At 48.4% G+C, this 21,697-nt stretch overlaps 1 protein-coding gene across 1 annotated transcript in view; it reads right to left on the reverse strand.

Moving 5' to 3' along the window:
• SDK1 (sidekick cell adhesion molecule 1) overlaps nucleotides 1-21,697 on the reverse strand; it is a 936,924-nt gene that overhangs the window by 101,731 nt on the left and 813,496 nt on the right. The window contains exons 35-37 of the mRNA XM_060260466.1: nucleotides 17,873-18,005; nucleotides 15,280-15,339; nucleotides 9,159-9,260 (exon numbers count right to left, since the gene is read on the reverse strand). Coding sequence (XP_060116449.1) covers nucleotides 9,159-9,260; nucleotides 15,280-15,339; nucleotides 17,873-18,005 — 295 coding nt within the window. The remainder of the gene's footprint in view (nucleotides 1-9,158; nucleotides 9,261-15,279; nucleotides 15,340-17,872; nucleotides 18,006-21,697) is intronic.

A 21,697-nucleotide genomic window follows, 5' to 3' on the forward strand; every position in this document is an offset into this window, starting at 1 on the left:
TCCAATATCTTCATCTACCTCACAGGGTGTCTGTTGTGGGGGAGGAAGGGAAAGGAGATTGTGAGCCGCTCTGAGACTCTTCAGAGTGGAGGGCGGGATATAAATCCATTATCTTCATCTACCTCACAGGGTGTCTGTTGTGGTGGGGGGGAGGAAGGGAAAGGAGATTGTGAGCCGCTCTGAGACTCTTCGGAGTGGAGGGCGGAATATAAATCCAATATCTTCATCTACCTCACGGGGTGTCTGTTGTGGGGGAGGAAGGGAAAGGAGATTGTGAGCCGCTCTGAGACTCTTCGGAGTGGAGGGCGGGATATAAATCCATTATCTTCATCTACCTCACAGGGTGTCTGTTGTGGTGGGGGGGAGGAAGGGAAAGGAGATTGTGAGCCGCTCTGAGACTCTTCGGAGTGGAGGGCGGGATATAAATCCAATATCTTCATCTACCTCACAGGGTGTCTGTTGTGGGGGGGAGGAAGGCAAAGGAGATTGTGAGCCGCTCTGAGACTCTTCGGAGTGGAGGGTGGGATATAAATCCAATATCTTCATCTACCTCACAGGGTGTCTGTTGTGGGGGAGGAAGGGAAAGGAGATTGTGAGCCGCTCTGAGACTCTTCGGAGTGGAGGGCGGGATATAAATCCAGTATCTTCATCTACCTCACGGGGTGTCTGTTGTGGGGGAGGAAGGGAAAGGAGATTGTGAGCTGCTCTGAGACTCTTCGGAGTGTAGGGCGGGATATAAATCCAATATCTTCTTAAAGATTTTTATTGAAAGATTTGTGCATACAATGGTAAAAGCTTACTTAGTTATTTCACTATCTGTACACAGAGACAAAGACTGAGTTGATAAACGTGTGAATACATTTTAGGTTTTATACATTTTAACAGTTTATAATGATTATGTAGTTAAGGTGAGTGTCTGTTCAAGTGCCTAGGATGTTACAAAACGAGCAGGTTGTTGACACTCCCGAGACCATGAAGTCAAAAGAACTACTGGGAGTAAAAATAATATGCTGATAATGCACAATACAGGACATTGCCTAGCTGAAAGTAGCTGGTATTGCTATTAGGTTGGAGAATATGAGTTGTTATACTATTTGTGTCGAGTCGTTCAGTCTAGATAAATTAAAACAAAAACAAAAACACCCACAGCTAAAAGCAGCAAAAATAATAAACGCATAATATGAACTATATGGATATTGCAGAGAGCAAATAAAGCGGCAGTTACAAAGTAAAAACGATAGATACTGTATAAGATGTTGAGAAAAATATTAAACGACGAATCATAACAACTGACCTGCGTCAAGCTCAACGACAATAATCCCCTGATCTAAAAGAAGCGTATGGAGTAGAATGAGAGATAGCAGTTAGGAATAAAGTATCTTTAGATGCAGAGGGTCATGTCGAGAACAGTCTTGCGAAGAGATGAAATTAATGAAAGGGAGCCACTCAGCGGTGAAATTTAAAATGAAATCAAATCAGGAAGACACCCTTCCACGGAGCAGCAGTGCCACAGATGTTTTGCCATGCTGCGGTTGAGACATTGCTGGTTCCCATGGTCCGTGTCCTTGAAGGACTGTTATCAGTGATGCCTCTTCTCTCTCTGCCTTTCAAACAGAACAGGGACTGGGATAAAAAAAGCATGCTGTGGCAAAGGAAGAAGGGTTACGGTAACACAACGCGGAAGGGGCTTCGGAGTCGATTTCGTTGCAGTTCTCCCCTGCCTGGTTTATCGAGCTGCCTGGGACTCGCGGTAGTCTGTGGCATTCAAAGAAAAAGGGGGACGGTCCCTATGTACAAAGCATTAACAAAAAGACAAGGTCGAACATAGGCTGCGATCACACACGCACTCAATAATGCACTTTCAATCCGCTTCCAGAGCGCTTCCCAACTGGATTCTGCCAGTTCACACAGAGGCATTGAAAATGCATTATTTAGTGTGCGCGATTTCAGCCATGCTGTCTACAATCCAATGCTGAAAGGAAACATGTATAGTGCTGCATGGTTCCTGGGGGAAAAGAGAACTATCAAGGACCTTATAAATGATGATGATGATGATATTTTGAAAGCATCCGGAGACTTTGACTCTATTCCTCTGTGGAGTTTGATTGTGGTCCAGCACAAGTCTTTGCGTGAACAGGCTACCCATACGGAACTCACTGGAGAAATTCACTCAGCTCTGTCAGCATGATTGTCATGTTTTCTTTTTCTGATGGAAGCATTCAGGGTCATGCAGAACTGGCGTATTTTTGGCCTGAAGCGGGTCGAGTCAGCCAAGGGAAAAAGCCACCTCGCTTCAAGCTGGTTGACTTCAGAGAGATTTAAGAAGCTGGTGTGCCAGACTGAAACCCAGAAGGACGTCAGAAGAGCCCTGCTGGATCAAACCAGTAGTCCACCTCATCCACCACTGATGAGGCCTTGTCCCTAGTCACCACCTGCCTCATCACTGCAAGCAACAGAGTGCAGGGGGCATGGAGACTAGGGCCTAGGGAGACGGGCTTCACAAACACACCCTTCTACCCTGAATCTGGCACAATCCACTTTCCATGATTTGGCCTCTGGGGCAGAAAAGCCCACTTGCTACCAATCCAGACTGCTGGGTTCTCCTTGGAACGCCTCCTATTCTGGTCCTCATTCTTTTTTTGGATTTATATCTTGCCTTCCACTCTGCTCACAATCTCCTTTTTCTTCCTCCCCAACAACAGACACCCTGCGAGGTGGGTGGGGCTGAGACAACCTCTGCCAGAACTATGGCTGACCCAAGGCCATTCCAGCAGCTGCGAGTGAAGCAGTGGGGAATCCAGGGCTCTTTTCCCAGCAGGAGCTCCTCTGCATATTAGGCCATGCCCCCTGATGTAGCCAATCCTCCTGGAGCTTACAGCAGGCCCTGCACTAACAGCCCTCTAAGCTCTTGGAGGATTGGTGACATCAGGGGGGCATGGCCTAATATGCAGAGGAGCTCCTGCTGGGAAAAGAGCCCTGGGGGAATCAAACCCGGTTCTCCCAGAAAAGAGTCCGCACACTTAACCACTACACCAAACTGGCTCCTTAACAACTTTCCTTTTATAAACTTTTGATCACTCCCAGAATTCCCAGGGCCGTTTTCTCTTGCTGCGGCTGCCAGGAAGAAAAAAGCTTTCAGGGACGCTCGACCATCTCGGCACAGACAGGTGGGAAAACAGATGACAGAAAACAAACAGGTTCGGCCCTTTCCTGGGGACAGATGTAGCAAGCGCTGGCAGGGATGCGTGGGGAAATAATTACTGCGAGCGGCAGGAAAATGAGATTTACTTTGGGCTTTCAATGGAGGAAGGAACTCCGAGGCTGGGATGGGGTGAAGGAGGGCAGAACAGTTAAGTGGTCTAGCAACTGCTCGGCCTCCCTGCGGCCACATTAGTCTTTCGTCCCACCTAACGAAACTGGAACCGAAGGCAGGCCTGCTTTTCCAAAAGAGGGTGACGGAAACAGACATCGGTCTCTTTTCCATGCTTCCTTTGCTCTTCTCATAGCTCCTCATAATATGAAAAAGAAAAAATAAAGGGGTGGGGGGGGGAGCTCATCCGCGTGGTCTCCTATCAAGCGTGAAGGATGTCTGTGCCGTAAGGATACCCGCAGTCTCCTTCAAACCAGACGATTGATCGCTTTTTTTTGTTGAGGAAGGAGTCGCCTCTCCCAGTGTGGCTCATCTCCCCCCTTCACCTCCATAAATACGCCTCCCGCAAACATTGCCGGTTCCATTAGATTTTGACCAAAGAAGCTCTGCGGGGGCCCCCCAGAGCCAGCTGTGCATGGGAGCTCATTAGTGCTGGGCCCGTACTGCCATTTCCTTTACCTGCCTGAAGGAGAAGACGCATCCAAGGCCCAGCTCTGGGATTCTCGTTGAACTGTTACACGGGGGGGGGGGGGGAGGCATTGACCCCCACCAAGCAGCAGTATTGGAAGTCAGAAAACAGGCCAATTTGATGTAGTGGTTAGTGCGCGGACTTTTATCTGGGAGAACTGGGTTTGATTCCCACTCCTCCACTTGCAGCTGCTGGAATGGCCTTGGGTCAGCCAGAGCTCTCGTAGGAGTTGTCCTTGAAAGCTCTCTCAGCCCCACCCACCCCACAGGGTGTCTGTTGTGGGGGAGGAAGGGAAAGGAGATTGTAAGCTGTTCTGAGTCTCTGATTCAGAGAGAAAGGGCCGGTATAAATCTGCAATTCTTCTTCTTCCTCCATCTCATTCAAGGAGAAGGCTGCTTCCAACAACAGACCGAGCAAAGAGCCAGATGAAAACTGCCCTATGTTGGAGACTTTCCAGAGCACGCACCTCTTTCCAGATAAGAGTCCGCAGACGGGAGAGCCAATTTGGTGTAGTGGTTAAATGTGTGGACTCTTATCTGGGAGAACCGGGTTTGATTCCTCACTCCTCCACTTGCACCTGCTAGCATGGCCTTGGGTCAGCCATAGCTCTGGCAGAGGTTGTCCTTGAAAGGGCAGCTGCTGGGAGAGCCCTCTCAGCCCCACCCACCTCACAGGGTGTCTGTTGTGGGGGAGGAAGGTAAAGGAGATTGTGAGCCACTCTGAGACTCTTTGGAGTGGAGGGCGGGATATAAATCCAATATCTTCATCTACCTCACAGGGTGTCTGTTGTGGGGGAGGAAGGTAAAGGAGATTGTGAGCCGCCCTGAGACTCTTCAGAGTGGAGGGCGGGATATAAATCCAATATCTTCATCTACCTCACAGGGTGTCTGTTGTGGGGGAGGAAGGTAAAGGAGATTGTGAGCCGCTCTGAGACTCTTCAGAGTGGAGGGCGGGATATAAATCCAATATCTTCTTTCCCTGAATGAGACTCTGATGGCCCACTATTAAGAGATTGTATGTACTGAAAAGAAAGGCTTGTGGCTACCCTTCGGGATTTCTCTGATGCTTTCCATGTTCCTGTGATCTTCAGGGCCTAGGAACAAGGAGACCGAAGCGGCAGCCAGGTTGGATCACGAATTTCATCTTCGCGCCTGCCGTTTTCAAATTACGGGGTGGGCCACCCTGGGAAGCACAAACAGTAACTAGGGAGAGGGAAGCGTCCCCTTCATTTCCTCCCTCTCAGCTTCTGCGCCTGGAGTCTCATTCACACATGCAGCCACCTGCGGAGGAAAGCGACAATTCGCACGGGGACGAATGTCATGCTTTTCGTGCTTCTATGATTTGTGAAGCTCGGGAGCAGGGAGGGTGGCCCCTACCGGAACAGGAGGGACATCTTTGGCTTCCACCATTTTCAGATGATGAGGTGGGACACCCTAGGAGGCCGAAACAACGACCTGGGGAAGAACCCTTCTCCCTTCTTAGATTTTGTGCCTGAAGACTCATTCACACGTGCAACCACCCGTGGAGGAACCAACAAATTGCATGGCGTGAACTCCAAATAACAAGCCCGCCTCAATGAAGCACATCTCCGGAAAGATGCTGAAGGTTTTCAGCACATTATCCTGGCGGCTGCAGGCCCCAGCAGACCATATATCCTGTTACTCCTTTAACTTGCTCTGCCGGAAGGCTCATTTCATAGAAGACCAGTTGAAAGAGCAGGTTCGAACAGGGGGACTCGAGCGAGGGGATTCCACTGACTTTTTTTGCAGGAGGAAGACTAGACCAACATGGTTAAGAGCGGCAGGCTCTAATCTGGAAAACAGGGTGATTGCCGCTCCTCCTCTACCTGAGGCCTGCTGGGTGACCTTGGGCCAGTCCTAGTTCTCTCAGAACTCTCTCAGCCCCACCTACTTCACCAGATGCCTGTTGTGGGAGAGAGGGAGGAAGGAAGGAAGAAGAAGACTGCAGATTTATACCCCGCCCTTCTCTCTGAATCAGAGACTCAGAGCGGCTTACAATCTCCTATATCTTCTTTCCCCACACCAGACACCCTGTGAGGTGGGTGGGGCTGAGAGAACTCTCCGAGAAGCTGCCCTTTCAAGGACAACTCTTACGAGAGCTATGGCTTACCCAAGGCCATCCCAGCAGCTACAAGTGGAGGAGTGGGGAATCAAACCCGGTTCTCCCAGATAAGAGAGCTATAGCTGACCCAAGGCTATTCGAGCAGCTGCAAGTGGAGGAGTGGGGAATCAAACCTGGTTCTCCCAGATAAGAGAGCTATAGCTGACCCAAGGCTATTCAAGCAGCTGCAAGTGGAGGAGTGGGGAATCAAACCTGGTTCTCCCAGATAAGAGAGCTATAGCTGACCCAAGGCCATTCCAGCAGCTGCAAGTGGAGGAGTGGGGAATCAAACCCGGTTCTCCCAGATAAGAGAGCTATGGCTGACCCAAGGCCATTCCAGCAGCTACAAGTGGAGGAGTGGGGAATCAAACCCGGTTCTCCCAGATAGGAGTCCACACACTTAACCACTACACCAAACCACGCACTTAACCACTACACCAAACAGGAGAGAGGATTGTGAAGGGGGAGGCCTCTGTAAGAGCCAAAGAGAGGGCCAGAGTGAACCAAACTTTGGAAGCCTTAATGCTTTGCACCTGGAACATGTGCCATGACATTTACAGCATAAGAACGATAGCTTTAGCTATGCGAAAGAGGAACCAGAACAAATGTTTCCCTCTGGTACACTATGTCTTTAGTTTCTCTTTTCTCTATAATGATATCAGAGTGGTACAAAAACAGGAAAGCTGAAAGGGTGAAAACGACAACCGCCGTGTTTCATTTCATGTCATAACATGTTTTGCTAAAAATGAGTTGTTTACTTAAGATTGTCACATGCTTTGTTCAGAGAGGCCCTCTCCTTTCGCTCTCTGGATGGCTTGGGACTCTTGTGGCCACAAATAATTCCCCCCTCGTCCTCATTTTACAAAGCTGCTTCTATCTCAGTTTGCTATTGATCCCCAGTCGCTGAACTTTGTTGGGCCGGCGACCTGAATTCCCCAACAATTGTAAGCTGCTTTGAGACTCTTAAGGCAGAGGAAAGCGGGATATAAAAACCTGCTATTCTTCTGCCACACGAGATGGTTAATAATATCTCTAACTATCCCAGAGCATTCTGGGTGAACGCGGCCACCCTGATTGATTTACAGAGCTCGAGGGGAAAGGCAGCAATGTTTGAAGCTGAAAGGTCAGGGTGAGCTAATAGCTCATCCAAGGCCCAAGATGTCTTGAATGCGATGAAACTGTAATGAAAATAATTCTAGAGCTCGAAATGAAACCTTTGCATGTTAAATGGAAAAACAGGACGGCGACAGAAGCAAAGAGAGAGTGAGTCATATTAGATGGGAGGACAGATCAGTTCCACAGGAGGGATCCAACCGGAAGTCCTAAAGGCGAGCCTGCAAACACAGCGGCCAATCCACTCAGCGGCAAAGAAATCTGGATTTAGGATGCAGCTCAAGACAGCAGGAGATGCCGTGGCTCAGTGGCAGAGCATCTGCTTGGCATGAAGGAGGGTCCCAGTTCAATCGCTGGTGACATCTCCAATTAAAAAGGATCCGGCAAATCAGTGGCACGAAAGCACCCCCCCCCCCCGCCCAAGACTCTGGAGAACTGTTGCCAGTCAGGAGCTGGGCGGAGTTGGTATAAAGACATTCGTGAATTTGTGTATGCAAGATGAACATATGATGGGGCCAGAGCTTTTTATGTAGAAAAGGCGCAGCGGGAACTCAATTTGCATATTAGGCCACACCCCGACACCAAGCCAACCAGAACTGCGTTCCTGCTCAAAAAAAGCCCTGAGTGGGGCTTTATACGTAGATGAACCTCCCATTGGTCCACTGCCTCTGATTGGCTGCTGTCCTCCAAGGTCTTGGGCAGAGAGGCCACCGCCAGTCCTAAACCTTCTGCATTCAAAGCTTGTGCTCTATCACCGATCTATGGTCCCTGATCTCGTTCTTTCAAAGCAGCAATACCCACACCCTCCCTAATGAAAGATGATTAGAATGCTGCTTGCCCCTCATGGCAAGATCCCACTTGACTGTGGTGAAAACATGCACCAAGAGGGAGGTCAGGGGTCCCCAACCAGGATGCCCACCAACACCTTTCCTGTTGCCCAGAAAGTGGGCTGGGCCAGGTGGAACTTTTGCCTACCGAGGCTTTTGATCGGCCAATTGAAATTTCATTGGCTGTGCAGAGCTTCAAAATTTTTGCTTTGGTAGCAGCTGCCACTACTGCACAAGGATCTTCACCGCGGGACTGAAAGTAAGCTGTGGCAGCCATTTTCTGTCTGGCTCTGCCTCCTTCAGTGGCCTTTTTTGGCAGACATTTTGAGGCTGGGCCCACCACAGCGCTGAATTTCAAAGGTACCTGTGGGGTCAAAAAGCCTGGGGAGTCATGAATCATGGTTGTCCAACCAGTGACCCACCAGTTTTATGTATGCATGTTCTTATGTTTGTATTTGTGTGTGTGTACGTTGTACTTTTGGAGCAGACTTCGGAGGATGGTGGAAGACAGGAAGGCCTGGCATGACTTTGTCCATGAGGTCACAAAGAGATTGACTTGACTGGGCGTCCGAACAATAACAACATGTTGTACCCTGCCTTTCTCTAAAGATTCAAGGTGCGTATCAACAATACACAGTTACAATAACCATCCACTCAAATCATCGACACACATCATATATTAAAATTTCTGCGCCTGAAAAAAGACGGATTCTGCAATGTGCATAAATGACGCACGCTCAGTGAACTTGAATGATTGCTCATAACTTGTGTAAGATTATCTGCACTGTTTTGTGTCATGCATGCATTTTCCCATCACTCCTGGGAAGGAGTAACAAAGTTGGGTGTTCCTGGGGGTCCCACTAAAACTAACTTCCCCTAGTCCGCTGAAAACCTCAGCAATCAGCAAGACAGCTGATTTCTGAGATTTCAGCAACTTTTGCTCTTGTGCCTTCATGTAGAGCCTTGCAGCCAGAAGACGGAGACGCTTGCTTTTCTTCGCAAGAAAAATGAAAACTTGGGAAGCAGAATTCTGTGCTCAGTACCCCATTCTGCATTTTTCCTGTTGCGCTCTTGACAAATGACGATCAGTGCATGCTCTTGGACTCAGGAATCTGAATCTTTATTGAGAGTGCCCTGGGACGCTAGGTTGTGCTTCAGACCTAGGAAGTGGCTTAGATGGCTATCCAGACTCTTAATCCCTACAGTTCTAGCTATTTACACCCAACTTTATAGGATCTTAAGCAGCCAACTGACTTACCTGCTTCGCCAACGAAGACTTCCACAGGGGCGCTAGCTGGACTCTCCCCGACGATGTTGTAGGCTGTCATGACCACTTCGTATCTCTTGTATTTTTTCAGCTCTAGAAATTTAAATAACTGGGTTACAAGCTGGCATCAACAGTAACGCTGGATAGACACATTCCCCAATGGACTAAAAGCTATACTAGTAAACCAAAGGGGGAGCGGAGTTAAGATTTACAGTGAGATTCTAGATGGAGTGGGAGGCGTAGAGGCTCAGTTACACGCCATTGCTCTCCCCAAAGGATCTTGGGAAATGCAGTCTGGGGAAGACATTTAAAAAACTGTACCAGAATTCCCTTGCTCCCTCCCCCAAGGGAGGGACAGTTTTGGCAGTTCTGTGAGAAGGTGAAATGACCATTCCTTTAGGTTATGAGTAATTATTTTGTTAGTATCTTATTTATATTTAGAAGATGGTAAGATTTATACCCCGCCCTTCTCTCTGAATCAGAGCCTTACAAACTCTTCCCTGATGGCTAGTATTTTCTCCCCTTCCCCAGCCAAAAAACAAGGGGGGGAAACCTCAATGAATTTGTCCAGTTCTCTCTCAAAGCCATCCATGACTGTAGTCCCTCACTACATCCACTGGCAGAAAAATTCCACAACTGAATTACTCATGGTGAGAAGAAGAAGAAGAAGAAGAAGAAGAAGAAGAAGAAGAAGAAGAAGAAGAAGAAGAAGAAGAAGAAGAAGAAGAAGAAGAACACAGATTTATACCCCACCCTTCTTTCTGAATCAGAGTCTCAGAGCGGCTCACAATCTCCTATATCTTCTCCCCCCACAACAGACACCCTGTGAGGTGGGTGGGGCTGAGAAAGCTCTTACAACAGCTGCCCTTTCAAGGACAACTCTGGGAGAGCTATGGCTAATCCAAGGCCCTTTCAGCAGGTGCAAGGGGAGGAGTGGGGAATCAAATCCCGTTCTCCCAGATAAGAGTCCACGCACTTAACCACTACACCAAACTGGCTCTCACATCAACCTGGGCTCAGGGCGTCTTACAACATAAAACCCATTGAACAATAAAAAAAATAAAACAATGATTGGCAATAACAGATAATAACAAAAACCTGTGACTCGTGCCGGGCAAGAATAGATGCCCCAAGAAACTCCAGTGACCAAATAGTGCCCATTGGAGAAGGGGACATGAACAGAGGAGGCCAGAAGACTAATGGAGGCCAGAATGACAAAAATGTACTTTCTTTGTATGCCTTAATATGGACCTAATCCAAGGCTTGGTTTACATGCAGAGTGGAGGAAGGTAGTACAAGAACTGAGATGATCGAACCGACTACAAGTGAGAGACAGAACTGCTCAGAGTTCTAGATAAATAACCCCCTGTACACTAAATACTCAAGCAGCATGAAAAATCTCTAGGCTAGAACCTTTCTCCCAGAGGTGCTAAGTTTTTTTCTTAATATGGGAGAGCGTTAAATATTGGATTCTCTCCACTAATGGTTTGAAGCGGTACAACCAGTTCTCGAAGTGGCGGCACCTCGGGATCCTAGCACCTCCTTCTGCGGCACGTCTAGACTGAGCCAAAATCGATGTTTATTAAGATGCACTGTACAACAGGGGTCGACGTGAGGTTAGGCAAAACGCGGACGGCCATCAAAGCGGGAAGCAGCGCGGGAGAAAAACCAAGAGTGCTCCTCTAGACGACAGGAGGGGGAGATTTCCATCCCCACAGCAACCACTTGCTTTCGATGCTGAACAAACATCAAGAAAGCATCTGGAATCACCTGCATGGCGTTTGGCTACAGGGCAACTGTTCTGCATGAAAATACAGGGACTTCTGCTGACAGATGTGGGAAAGGCACAGCGGGAAGAATGGTGGAGAACCCCCTGGCTCCATCAAAATTAATAACCAAAAGCACGTCAAGAAGGATCAGCAGTGTACACGTTCTCCCCCCCACCCCCAGATGCCCAAGGATGGCTTGCCGTTCTAGGATTTGCATATTTAAATCAGGCCCATCTCTCTCACAGAGGCCGCTGAAAACCTGTCTTGCAGGGAATATCGATCATCTGGAGTGCCTTCCAGCCCTCTGGCAGACAGGATAGCGACATCGTGAAATTGTATGGCCGAAGGTTCTTTATTTGCAAATCAATTTCCCCTCTACCCGAGAGTTCCCACTTTAGCAGGACCGTAACTTCCAGAACTGCACCGTCAGAGCGGATGTTCCGCAGGCTCCGTAATTTCAGGTTTCTGGAAGTATTTATGGGTATTCTGCCCGTGTAGCTGAGTTACAGGCCAGCATGTTTCCTGTCTGTTTCAAGTAGACGGACAGCTGATGATATCTGATTTACTGCTTATATTTGGCTAGCGCAATAAATAAAGCAGTCTGATCTACTGCAGGGAAGGGATGTTTTTATGAGACTTGGAAACCCCTGCCGGTTCATACTCTGAGAACATTTGTCCTGAAACAGCAGCCCCTCCCCGCAGTGATTCATTTCCAACCCAGGGTGGAAGAAAATGGCATTGTGGCTTGCCACAGAATCTCGGTCGTCTGGGAACGCTGTTATAGTACTAGGGACCAAATGATTTAGCAGCCAGGACAAGCTCATGAAAGTTTGAGACGGATAGAGACCAGAGGTTTCAGCAGGTGGCGTAAAAGGAGAAGCGTGTCTGGGAGTGAAGGCAGTGACTGTGAGTTATCGGAGAAGAGCTACGTGCACATAACTAGCGAGGACCTCGGAGGAACAAGACTTCTAGCTGGAACCTATGCCTTTTTTTGCAATAGAAAAGAGCAGGAGTCCAATACACCTTAAAGACTAACAAAATTTGCGGCAGGGTATGAGCTTTTGTGAGTTAACATTCATTTCTTCAGACTCACAAAAGCTCCTACCTCACCATGAATTGTCTTCCAGGTGCTCCTGGGCTCTTGCTCTTTTCTCCCGCTACAGACAGACTAACATGTAAGGCTTTTGTTTGTAGCAAGAACTCCTTCGCCTATCAGGTCATGCGCCCCTGATGTAGCCAATCCTCCATGAGCTTACAGGGCTCTTAGTACAGGGCCTACTGGAAGCTCCAGGAGGATTGGCTACATCAGGAGGTTATACTGGGCTGTTAATAAATCTAAATCTACATCAGGAGGTGTGGCCTAATATGCAAAAGAGTTCCTGCTACAAAAAAAGCCCTGTTAACACGGCTACCTGTCTTGATCTATCTCTGTGCCTTTTTGCATCGTTTAGTTGGGAGAGGAACAGATGAGGTCTCCTCAGAAACCTCACTGCAGTGTTCTCCACCCTTTCGTGACCCTGGTGCGGAGACATGGGATTAGATCATGGTCAAATGCTCTCTGGACGCGCTTTGGCCTTGATTTGGGAGGAAAACTCCTCGGAAGAAGAGAAAGATGGCCTGAGGGATGAAGAACCCCCCCTCTGCACTTTCCAATATATTTGAAGCTCCCTAGAGCTTCTTCTCTGCCATAGGAGGCTCCGGTTCACAACTGAGTGGGACAAGCAGAACAGGAATTCCCGTGAGTGGGTTCATCTGTCTTCAGCACCCGCAGGGTCTCCCTCAGGAACTAAAAGGGCAGAGGCTGGAGCTGAAGGGATGGACACCTGGCAGCTCAAGACAGCCTGCTCGCCACTCTTGTGCCCCAAAAACTCTAGAGCATGGGTGGCCAAACTTGCTTAATGTAAGAGCCACCCGGAATAAATGTCAGATGTTTGAGAGCCGCAAGACATGAATGTCAGAGGGAGGGAAGAAGGGAAGAAAGAAAGGGAAGGAGGGAGGGAGGGAAGGGAGGGAGGGAGGAAGGGAAGAAGGAAGGAAGGCAGGAAGGAAGGCAGGAAGGAAGGCAGGAAGGAAGGAAGGAAGGAAGGAAGGAAGGAAGGAAGGAAGGAAGGAAGGAAGGAAGGAAGGAAGGAAGGAAGGAAGGAAGGAAGGGAGGGAGGGAGGGAGGGAGGGAGGGAGGGAGGAAGGAAGGAAGGAAGGAAGGGAGGGAGGGAGGGAGGGAGGGAGGGAGGGAGGGAGGAAGGAAGGAAGGAAGGAAGGAAGGAAGGAAGGAAGGGAGGGAGGGAGGGAGGGAGGGAGGAAGGAAGGAAGGAAGGGAGGGAGGAAGGAAGGGAGGGAGGGAGGGAGGGAGGGAGGGAGGGAGGGAGGGAGGGAGGAAGGAAGGAAGGAAGGAAGGAAGGAAGGAAGGAAGGGAGGGAGGGAGGGAGGGAGGGAGGGAGGAAGGAAGGAAGGAAGGAAGGGAGGGAGGGAGGGAGGGAGGGAGGGAGGGAGGGAGGAAGGAAGGAAGGAAGGAAGGAAGGAAGGAAGGGAGGGAGGGAGGGAGGGAGGGAGGGAGGGAAGGGAGGGAGGGAGGGAGGGAGGGAAGGAGGAAGGAAGTAAAGAAGGGAAGGAGGGAGGGAGGGAAGAAGGAAGGGAGGGATGTGGGGAGAAGGAGGAGGGATGGGGAGGTAGAAAGAAAGCAAATGCCTTCTGCAAGCTGGCTGATGGGGTAGTGGTGGCTTCAAGAGCCGAACAACAGGTGTGAAATAGCTACATGTGGCTTCTGAGCTAGTTTGACCACCCCTGCTCTAGATCTTCACAATGACCAACTCTGGCTACAAGAAAATCGATCCCTACACAAGCCCTTGACGGCCACCATCTCCCCTGCCCAGTTTGTGGTAACCCTGGACAGCTCCCCCTGGCAAAAATCTAGCTGTTTAACTTCACTTTTGCAAAGAGGGTTTTGCTCAGACCCAGTGTGAATCTGGCTGCTCACCCGAAAGCCCCTCCTCTCTGGCTGTCCAGGTAGAAATCGGGACACCGACACACCTAGCAGAAGCAATATCGAGCCTCCTGCTGATGGAGGGTATGCCAGTGCTAAAGATCACCCCCTGAAGAGCTGATGACTGGGTTCCTGAGTCTAAAGAGATTTTTGAAAGTTGGCTTTAGGGGTTGTGATTTATTTTTTGCCAGCGCAGGGCTTTTTGGTCACAAGGCACAGTGGAAATAAAATATATATTATGGGTGTGGGTTTGCTCCTCTACATTGCCTTTGTTTGTAGGCATCCCCCCTGCATTCATCATAGATATGAAGGAGAAAGAGAAAGAAAAGGAGGAGAAGGAGAAGAAGAAGATTGGATTTATACCCCACTTTTCACTACCCAAAGGAATCTCAAAGTGGCTTACAATTTTCTTTCCCTTCCCTTCCCCACCTCAGACAACTTGTGAGGTAGGTGAAGATGAGAAAGCTCTTACAGAAACTGCTCTGGAGAGGAACAGCTCTGAGAGAACTTGTCACTGACTCAAGGTCACATCAGCAGGTGCACGTGGAGAAGAGGGGAATCAAACCCGGCTCTCCCGATTAACAGCCCGTGCACTTAGCCACTTCACCAAACTCTCTTCCTATGCGGCCCTCTTCCTTCCACACAAAAAGCTTAGAGTACCAGGAGAAGAGTGCTGGGAGCTTCAGCATCCTGGATTAAACCCCATTCTTACAAAAGGCCACCCCTCCACACACTGTTCTACACATAGGAGACTTGTTTGGGAAGCAAAAGAGGAGAAGCTGCAATTGAGCCTGGTCAAATTCCCTTGGCAGGACTGCGTGTGAAATCTGTGTGAGTTAGATCTTCTCTACTCAGCTCCCGGGGTGAAGCTTAACTTTGCGGGAAACAGATTTGCCAGATGGTAGCTGTCCTTTTCGCTACTCAGCCGTGTTTTCTTCATTGCCAACGAGGATACATTCCCGAACTCGGTAGATCCCCTTCTAATTTAGACCATCGCTTTTGGGGAGGGGGCCCGAACACTCCCAGCATTCAAACAAAGGAAAATCGTATCGCAAGACAAAATCCTCAGATGGTCTTAGAGAAATTCATGCTTGCTTTGCAATCAGACATACCGAGTGGTACGAGTCAACATGGCTCCATCAGGTACATCTCTCTCTTTTTAAAAAAAAGCCCTTTCTTCTGCCCCAGGTTTTTGATGTATTGAGAAAAGAATCTAAGCAAACAAGGAACTCGGGGGCAACAGAATCATTAATTGAAGTTTGTTCTTGCTCGATTCGCTGAACGGGGGGCCCTGCGAGTCCATGCATTCCCCAGCAAGGCAAAGAAGGGTTTTCTACTATTGACACCCGGTGCGCGCACTTACGTGTTAATTCATATGTCGTTAATACAGAGCTGCTGTTCACAGTCTTGAAAATGCTTTGGGCTATTCAGGGTAAGCAAAGCAGAAAGTTGTTAAAAGAGTGCAGGGAAACAGTTATTGCAAATGGTGTTCAGTGCAGGCGACGAGAAATGATGCGGCACGAGCGGCTTTATGCTGGAGGACTGCACCTTGACAGGCAATAAAAGGCATATCATTTTCAAGATAATGTGGCGAAAGAGCATCAGTCACAAGGGCTCATGCGACCTCCTCTCCACATGGAGAATTGCGCAATCCAGCAATACACTGGAAGGGGAAACGATATCCTGTGAGTAAGCAACAGGGGTCTGCCCCATGGAAATTTGGTGGTACTTTTCGTTCTGCCTCATGAACCCAAGAAGCCGCCTTATTCTGAATCAGACCCTTGGTCCATCAAGGTTAGTATTGTCCACTCGGACAATTGTGGCTCTCTCGGATCTCAATTTAAGGTCTTTCATACCTCCCAGCACTTTTTAGCAGGAGATGCTGGGGACCAAACATGAGACCTTCTGCAATCCAGGCAGATGCTCTGCCACTGAGCCATGGCCCCTTGCCAAAACTTTATTCAGACATAAGAACATAAGAGAAGCCACGTTGGACCAGGCCAATGGCTCATCCAGTCCAACCCTCTGTGTCATGAAGTGGCCAAAAAAAAAAAAGTGCCATCAAGAGGTCCACCAGTGGAGCTAGAAGCCCTTCCACTGTGTCCCCCAAGCACAAGAATACAGAGCATCACTGCCCCAGACAGAGTTCCAACGATAAGCTGTGGGTAATAACCACTGATGGACCTCTGCTCCATCTGCTAATCCACTCCCTTGAAGCTGTCTATAAACACACAGGAAGCTGCCTTATACTGAATCAGACCCTTGGTCCATAAAAGTCTGCACTATCTACTCAGGCTGGCAGCGATGTTCCCTCTAAGCTAGAGTCTTGTGAGCAAAAATTTTACTTTGTGAGCTACTGGCGTTATAGTTGTGAGCTACTGCATAAATGAGTGTGCTCTGGGGCCATTTTTCCTGAGCTAAGACAAAAACGCGTGAGCTGGAGTCTAAAAATCTGCGAGCTAGCTCACACTAACTCAGCTTAGAGGGAACACTGACTTGCGGCAGCTCTTCGGGGTCTTTCACATCACCTACTGCCAGATCCTTTAACTGGCGATGCCAGGGATTGAACCTGGCATCTTCTGCATGCCAAGAAGGTGTTCTACCACCAGGCCATGGCCGCTCCCCAAGCGTTGAAATGTGATGGCAGTGGGGAGATTTAGAATAGAAACAGTACCCTCAGGTTCTGAAATTGATACATACACACAGGGCTTTTTTTTTGTAGCAGGAACTCCTTTGCATATTAGGCTACACCCCCCTTGATGTAGCCAATCCTCCAAGAGCTTACAGAAGGCCCTGTAAGAAGAGCCCTGTAAGGAATTCTAGCAGGACCTCCTTTGCCTATTAGGCCACACACCCCTGATGTAGCCAATCCTCCTGGAGCTTACAGTAGGCCCTGTAAGAAGAGCCCTGTAAGGAATTCTATCAGGACCTCCTTTGCCTATTAGGCCACACCCCCCTGATGTAGCCAATCCTCCAAGAGCTTACAGAAGGCCCTGTAAGAAGAGCCCTGTAAGCTCTTGGAGGCTACATCAGGGGAGTGTACCAAATATGAAAAGGAGTTCATGCTACAAAAAAAAGCCCTGCATACACATTAGATGAAATCCACTGAACATCAGGGTTGACTCTCTGGTCAAGCCCCCGCAGTGAGCATTTAGGGCAGCACAACAAAGAGTGTGCTGATGAGGGACTTGGCTTGCTCCAGCCAACTGATGATGCTGGAGGTGACGGCCACCGCCTCCTGCTTGGGTGAGACCCAGCCGGGGGCAGTGTGGGAAGAGGTGATCTGTGTACATTGCTTGGGATGATAAAGGACCAGGGATGGGATTCTAGCAGGAGCTCCTTTGCATATTAGGCCATACCCCCCCCCCCGATGTAGCCAATCCTCCAAGAGCTTACAAGGCTTTTTTTGGTAAGCTCCAGGAGGATTGGCTACATCAGGGTTGTGTGGCCTAATATGCAAAGGAGCTCCTGCTAGAATTCCACCCCTGCAAAGGACCTTAAACCGGTCTTGCTGATATCACTTGACCATTTGGGACGTGGCTGAAAACCAACCTCTTTGATCACTCAACAGATGCTGGAGCTATTCTGCAGTGGGGAAGAGGGTTCCCTTCTTGGCCTCTGCACTTTACTCTCCGCTCCGAGCCCAGTCAATGCTACTGGTGGGCCAGAAGGTAGAAAGAGCAGGGAACGGAGGATGTGGTGGATTATAGAGAAAGATCTATCTAGCGAGCTCATTGGAAAGGTCCTATGTTTATCTTTTATTTAGTATATGGGTGAGTCTTCTGCAAACACATCTGCCCTTCTCTGTTTGCCATTATCCATTTTTAGCATCTGCCCTTTTATGCAAATGTCAAATAATAATTCGAGCTCCCCTTTCTCAAAGCTTTCACCACCAAATAACGAGAAGGTGGTAAATAATTCCATTGCTTCCTGAAGAAAGCTCGCTGGCTACTCACGTGTCAGCTCTGCTCGTAAAGCCAAAGGGGGTTTGATTGTCTTGGACTCCGGTCCGGAGCTTTCGTATTCTAACTCCCGGTAATAAATGCGATATCCCAGCAAGAGACCATTCAGGCTCTCGGCCTTCGGAGGCTGCAAGAAATTCCAGTTTGAAAAGAAACACCCTTAGACATGATGTGCGCCCGTGATCAGTCAACAGTAACATCAACTTAGGTTCAGTGTTTGTATCCACCATTGAAATAGTCTTTAAAAAAAAATAAGCTGGATGTTACCACGGCTAACCCATATTGAAGCTGTACTGCACAATTCAATAGTTATATTTTAGGATATCTTAGAATCATAGAGTTGGAAGGGACCTCCAGGGTCATCTAATCCGGTGGTCCCTAGCCTTTTTGGTACCAGGAACTGGTTTAGTGGAAGATCATTTTTCCACGGGCCGGGCCGGGGGTGGGGGCGATGGTTTCAGGATGATACAATTGTGCGCTTTATTTCTATTACATCGTAATATATAATGAAGTAATTATATAACTCACGGCCCGGTTGCTAACTGACTGCGGACCGGAACCGGTCCATAGCCCAGGGGTTGGAGACCCCTGATCTAGTCCAACCCCCTGCACAATGCATGAAATTCACAAATACCTCCCCCCACACTTCCAGTGGCACCTGCTCCAAGCCCAGAAGATCTTGCGTGAAGTCAAGTTAAAAATGCTTAAGAACAAAAAAAAACGCTACCAAATGCTGAATGATAATGAGTAGCAGTGACATTCCAACAAGAAAATTTAGATTTGGAAATCTAGGAAATGAATTACGACACTTCAACACTACTGAACCTATAAGTGTAAAAGATGGTCCCTTGAAGAAGGGTTCTCCCGAAACATTTCTTTTATTATTCGTTGGACTACAGTAATGATGCATGGTTCTTTGGACAGTAGGTGTGTTGTGCGTTAGATGGTTTTTTTGTCTGTATCGCTGTTTATAATTTAAAGAAGATACACATTGTGGATTACACAGTATTATTTTCTATACTGAGTGGGTCATTATTCTAAAAACAAAAAAAAACTCAGAAAACTTTCATCGCCCTCAACAGAACCTCTGAGATGTCCTCCTTAAGAGTACTTTCAGATACTTCAGTAAAGTAAAACAACTAAGACTGTCAACCTTCAGGTAGCACCTGGAGATCTCCTCTTGTTACAACTGATCTCCAGATGACCAAGATTAGTCCCCCCGGAGAAAATGGCTGCTTTGGTGGGTGGACTCTGTGTCATTATATCCTGCTGAGGTCCCTCCCCTCCCCAAACCTCACCTTCCCCAGGGTCCACCCCCAAAATCTCCACGTACTTTCCAATCCAGAGCTGGCATCCCTATAAAAACCATGATCTGGTCACCAGCATTGCCCTATGACACTCAGAATGGGCTGTATCTTGGAAAGAGCAATGGAATCCTCATGGACTACAAATGGCCCATCTCCCGCACCACAACGCCCTGTGTTAGCCCATATGAAATACTCAACCAGAAACAACCAGCTCCAAGAAGGTCTCTCCCTGCTCTGATAACCCAAGTCTCTATAAATAATATGCTGGTGCAATCATGGAAGGCCTCTTCCATCAGTTTTCCAGCATTTTAAAACTCCAGAACAAAAAGGTGCATTGACCTCAGACTTGTATTCATTATATGCCCATTTCACGTACCAACAGCAAAATTCACACTCCAGTGAGCAACTATTTGCAGAGTTTTCCTTATTGCAGCACATCTGTGGAATCCCCTTCCCATGGAGGCGAAATTGGCACTAGCACTGCAGGACTGCGGAAGAGTTTTCTGGTCTGAGTTTAAATAACAGTAACTGCGTCACTGCTGATGGACCCCCCCCCCCAAGTGTTCTTATTTTAATGTTGTGTTTGATATACTTTTGTCTCCATTTGTAACTCCCCTAGAAGACCTTGTGAGGGCTTAGAAATGCCCTGAATAAATATATCTCTGCCCCTGAAATAAAAAAGGCACGGCTTCATTTCAGAACTTCCACAACTACTCATCATGAACTAAAGCAAGACAAGTCCCTCTACTTCACATGGACACTTATTTCTGAAATATATTACTGCAAGGAATAAGGCCCATTGTGAAGAAAAATACAGCAGGCTCTAGAAAGAGGCTCCGGGTGAGTGCCCCCCCCCAACCTTGTTGTCTTCCCACCCACTCAAGTGAAGGCATTCACTCCTCCCCACACTTCAAGGGGAGCTGATCTCTGCCATCTGGAGAGCAGTTGTAATTCTGAGTGATCTCCAACTCTCACCTGGAGATTGGCAACAGTGGTTCCCCAGGGGGAAATGGCTGATTTGGAGGGTGGAGTCTGAGGTCCCACTTCTCCTCAAACTCTATCCAATCCAGGCTCCACCCCTCAAATCTCCAGGAATTTCCCAGCCTGGAGTTGGCAATTGCTAAGTCACATTGGCTGTCATAGGCGAGCTGCTGCTGAACATGAGCAAGCAGCCAGACCTAGTTAAGTCATGCCAGTCAGGTGGCATCAAGTCACCCAAAGCGTGATGCCAGGCCTAGGGTAGTCAACTTCCAGGTGGAGCCTGAGGATCTCCTCTGACCACAACTGAACTCCAGACAACAGATCTGTCTCTGTCTGGAGAAAATAACTACAAGGGTGGACTCCATGACATTCTATTCAGCTGAGCGCTCTCCCTTTGCTGGTTGCTTGGCAACAGCCTCTGCCTAGCAGCTTCCCCATTGGACCAATCCTCATCTGTCCTGGGGCAAGGCTGAGGGGACGAGGGATGGAGGAAGTGACAGGAAAGAGGTGGCCACCACGGCCTCTGAGGAAATACTTTGTAAGGTTGCAGTAGAGTGGCAGCCCTTTCTGATGTCGGTTGATGGAGAAGACACTGAAAGGCATCGGAGTTGTGTCTGTCTCTGAGGTAACTTTTTTGGCAGTTTGTTCAATGCTCCCAGGTCTGCTCTTGGTGGGGACAGGGGAGTCAGCCAATGGGAATCCAGAGCTGGTGACTGATGCATGATGAGTCAATTGTTTGAATGCACCCACTGACCAATGGGAGTGCTCCATTTGGCCACCACCATAGGGGAATTCTTATCTATGATGATACTAGCTTTTGTAAATATTATCCTGATTCTCCAGGTTAAAGACAATCTTGAGGCATCAGAAAACCACACACAAACCCCCCCCCCCCCACAGCATTTTGACACAGCACTGCCTCATTTGCCTCAGGCCAAATTTCTGAACAGCCTGAGGGAACATCAAAAACATTGGTTAATTAGAAATCCGAATAAGCATAGAGACTGTTTGCAGAGAATTATCTTGATCAGAAGCTACACGGGTGGTGGTGAGGGCGGATGCAGTCAATTCAATTAATGAGTAGTTCTAGGGTGGAAAATATGGAATTCTGGGAGATTTACAACTGTATCTTCCTTAGTGGGTTTTAGGGAGAGACAGTATCAATGTAGGGTCCCAGTCAAGGTTCCAACCTGAAAGAGGTCCATCAGTTAACCACTGTCTGGGGCAGTGATGCTCTTATTTTTGGTGCTTGGGGGGGGGGGCAAAGTGGAAAGGCTTCTAGCCCCACTTGTGAACCTCCTGATGGCACCTGGGTTTTTTGGCCACTGTGTGACATAGAGTGTTGGACTGGATGGGCCATTGGTCTGAACCAACATGGTTTCTCTTATGTTCTTAAAATCAACAGCTGCATGATACATATGTTTTGTCCATTGTGGGCTTTTGGAATGACCTGCCAAAGAAGGTCAAGGAGAGTGGGAACCTTCCACAAACTACACAAAAGGAAGGAAGGAAAATGGAGGGAGGGAAGGAG

This window comes from Heteronotia binoei, chromosome 20 (genome assembly GCF_032191835.1).
Source record: "Heteronotia binoei isolate CCM8104 ecotype False Entrance Well chromosome 20, APGP_CSIRO_Hbin_v1, whole genome shotgun sequence".
Lineage (NCBI taxonomy): Eukaryota > Metazoa > Chordata > Lepidosauria > Squamata > Gekkonidae > Heteronotia > Heteronotia binoei.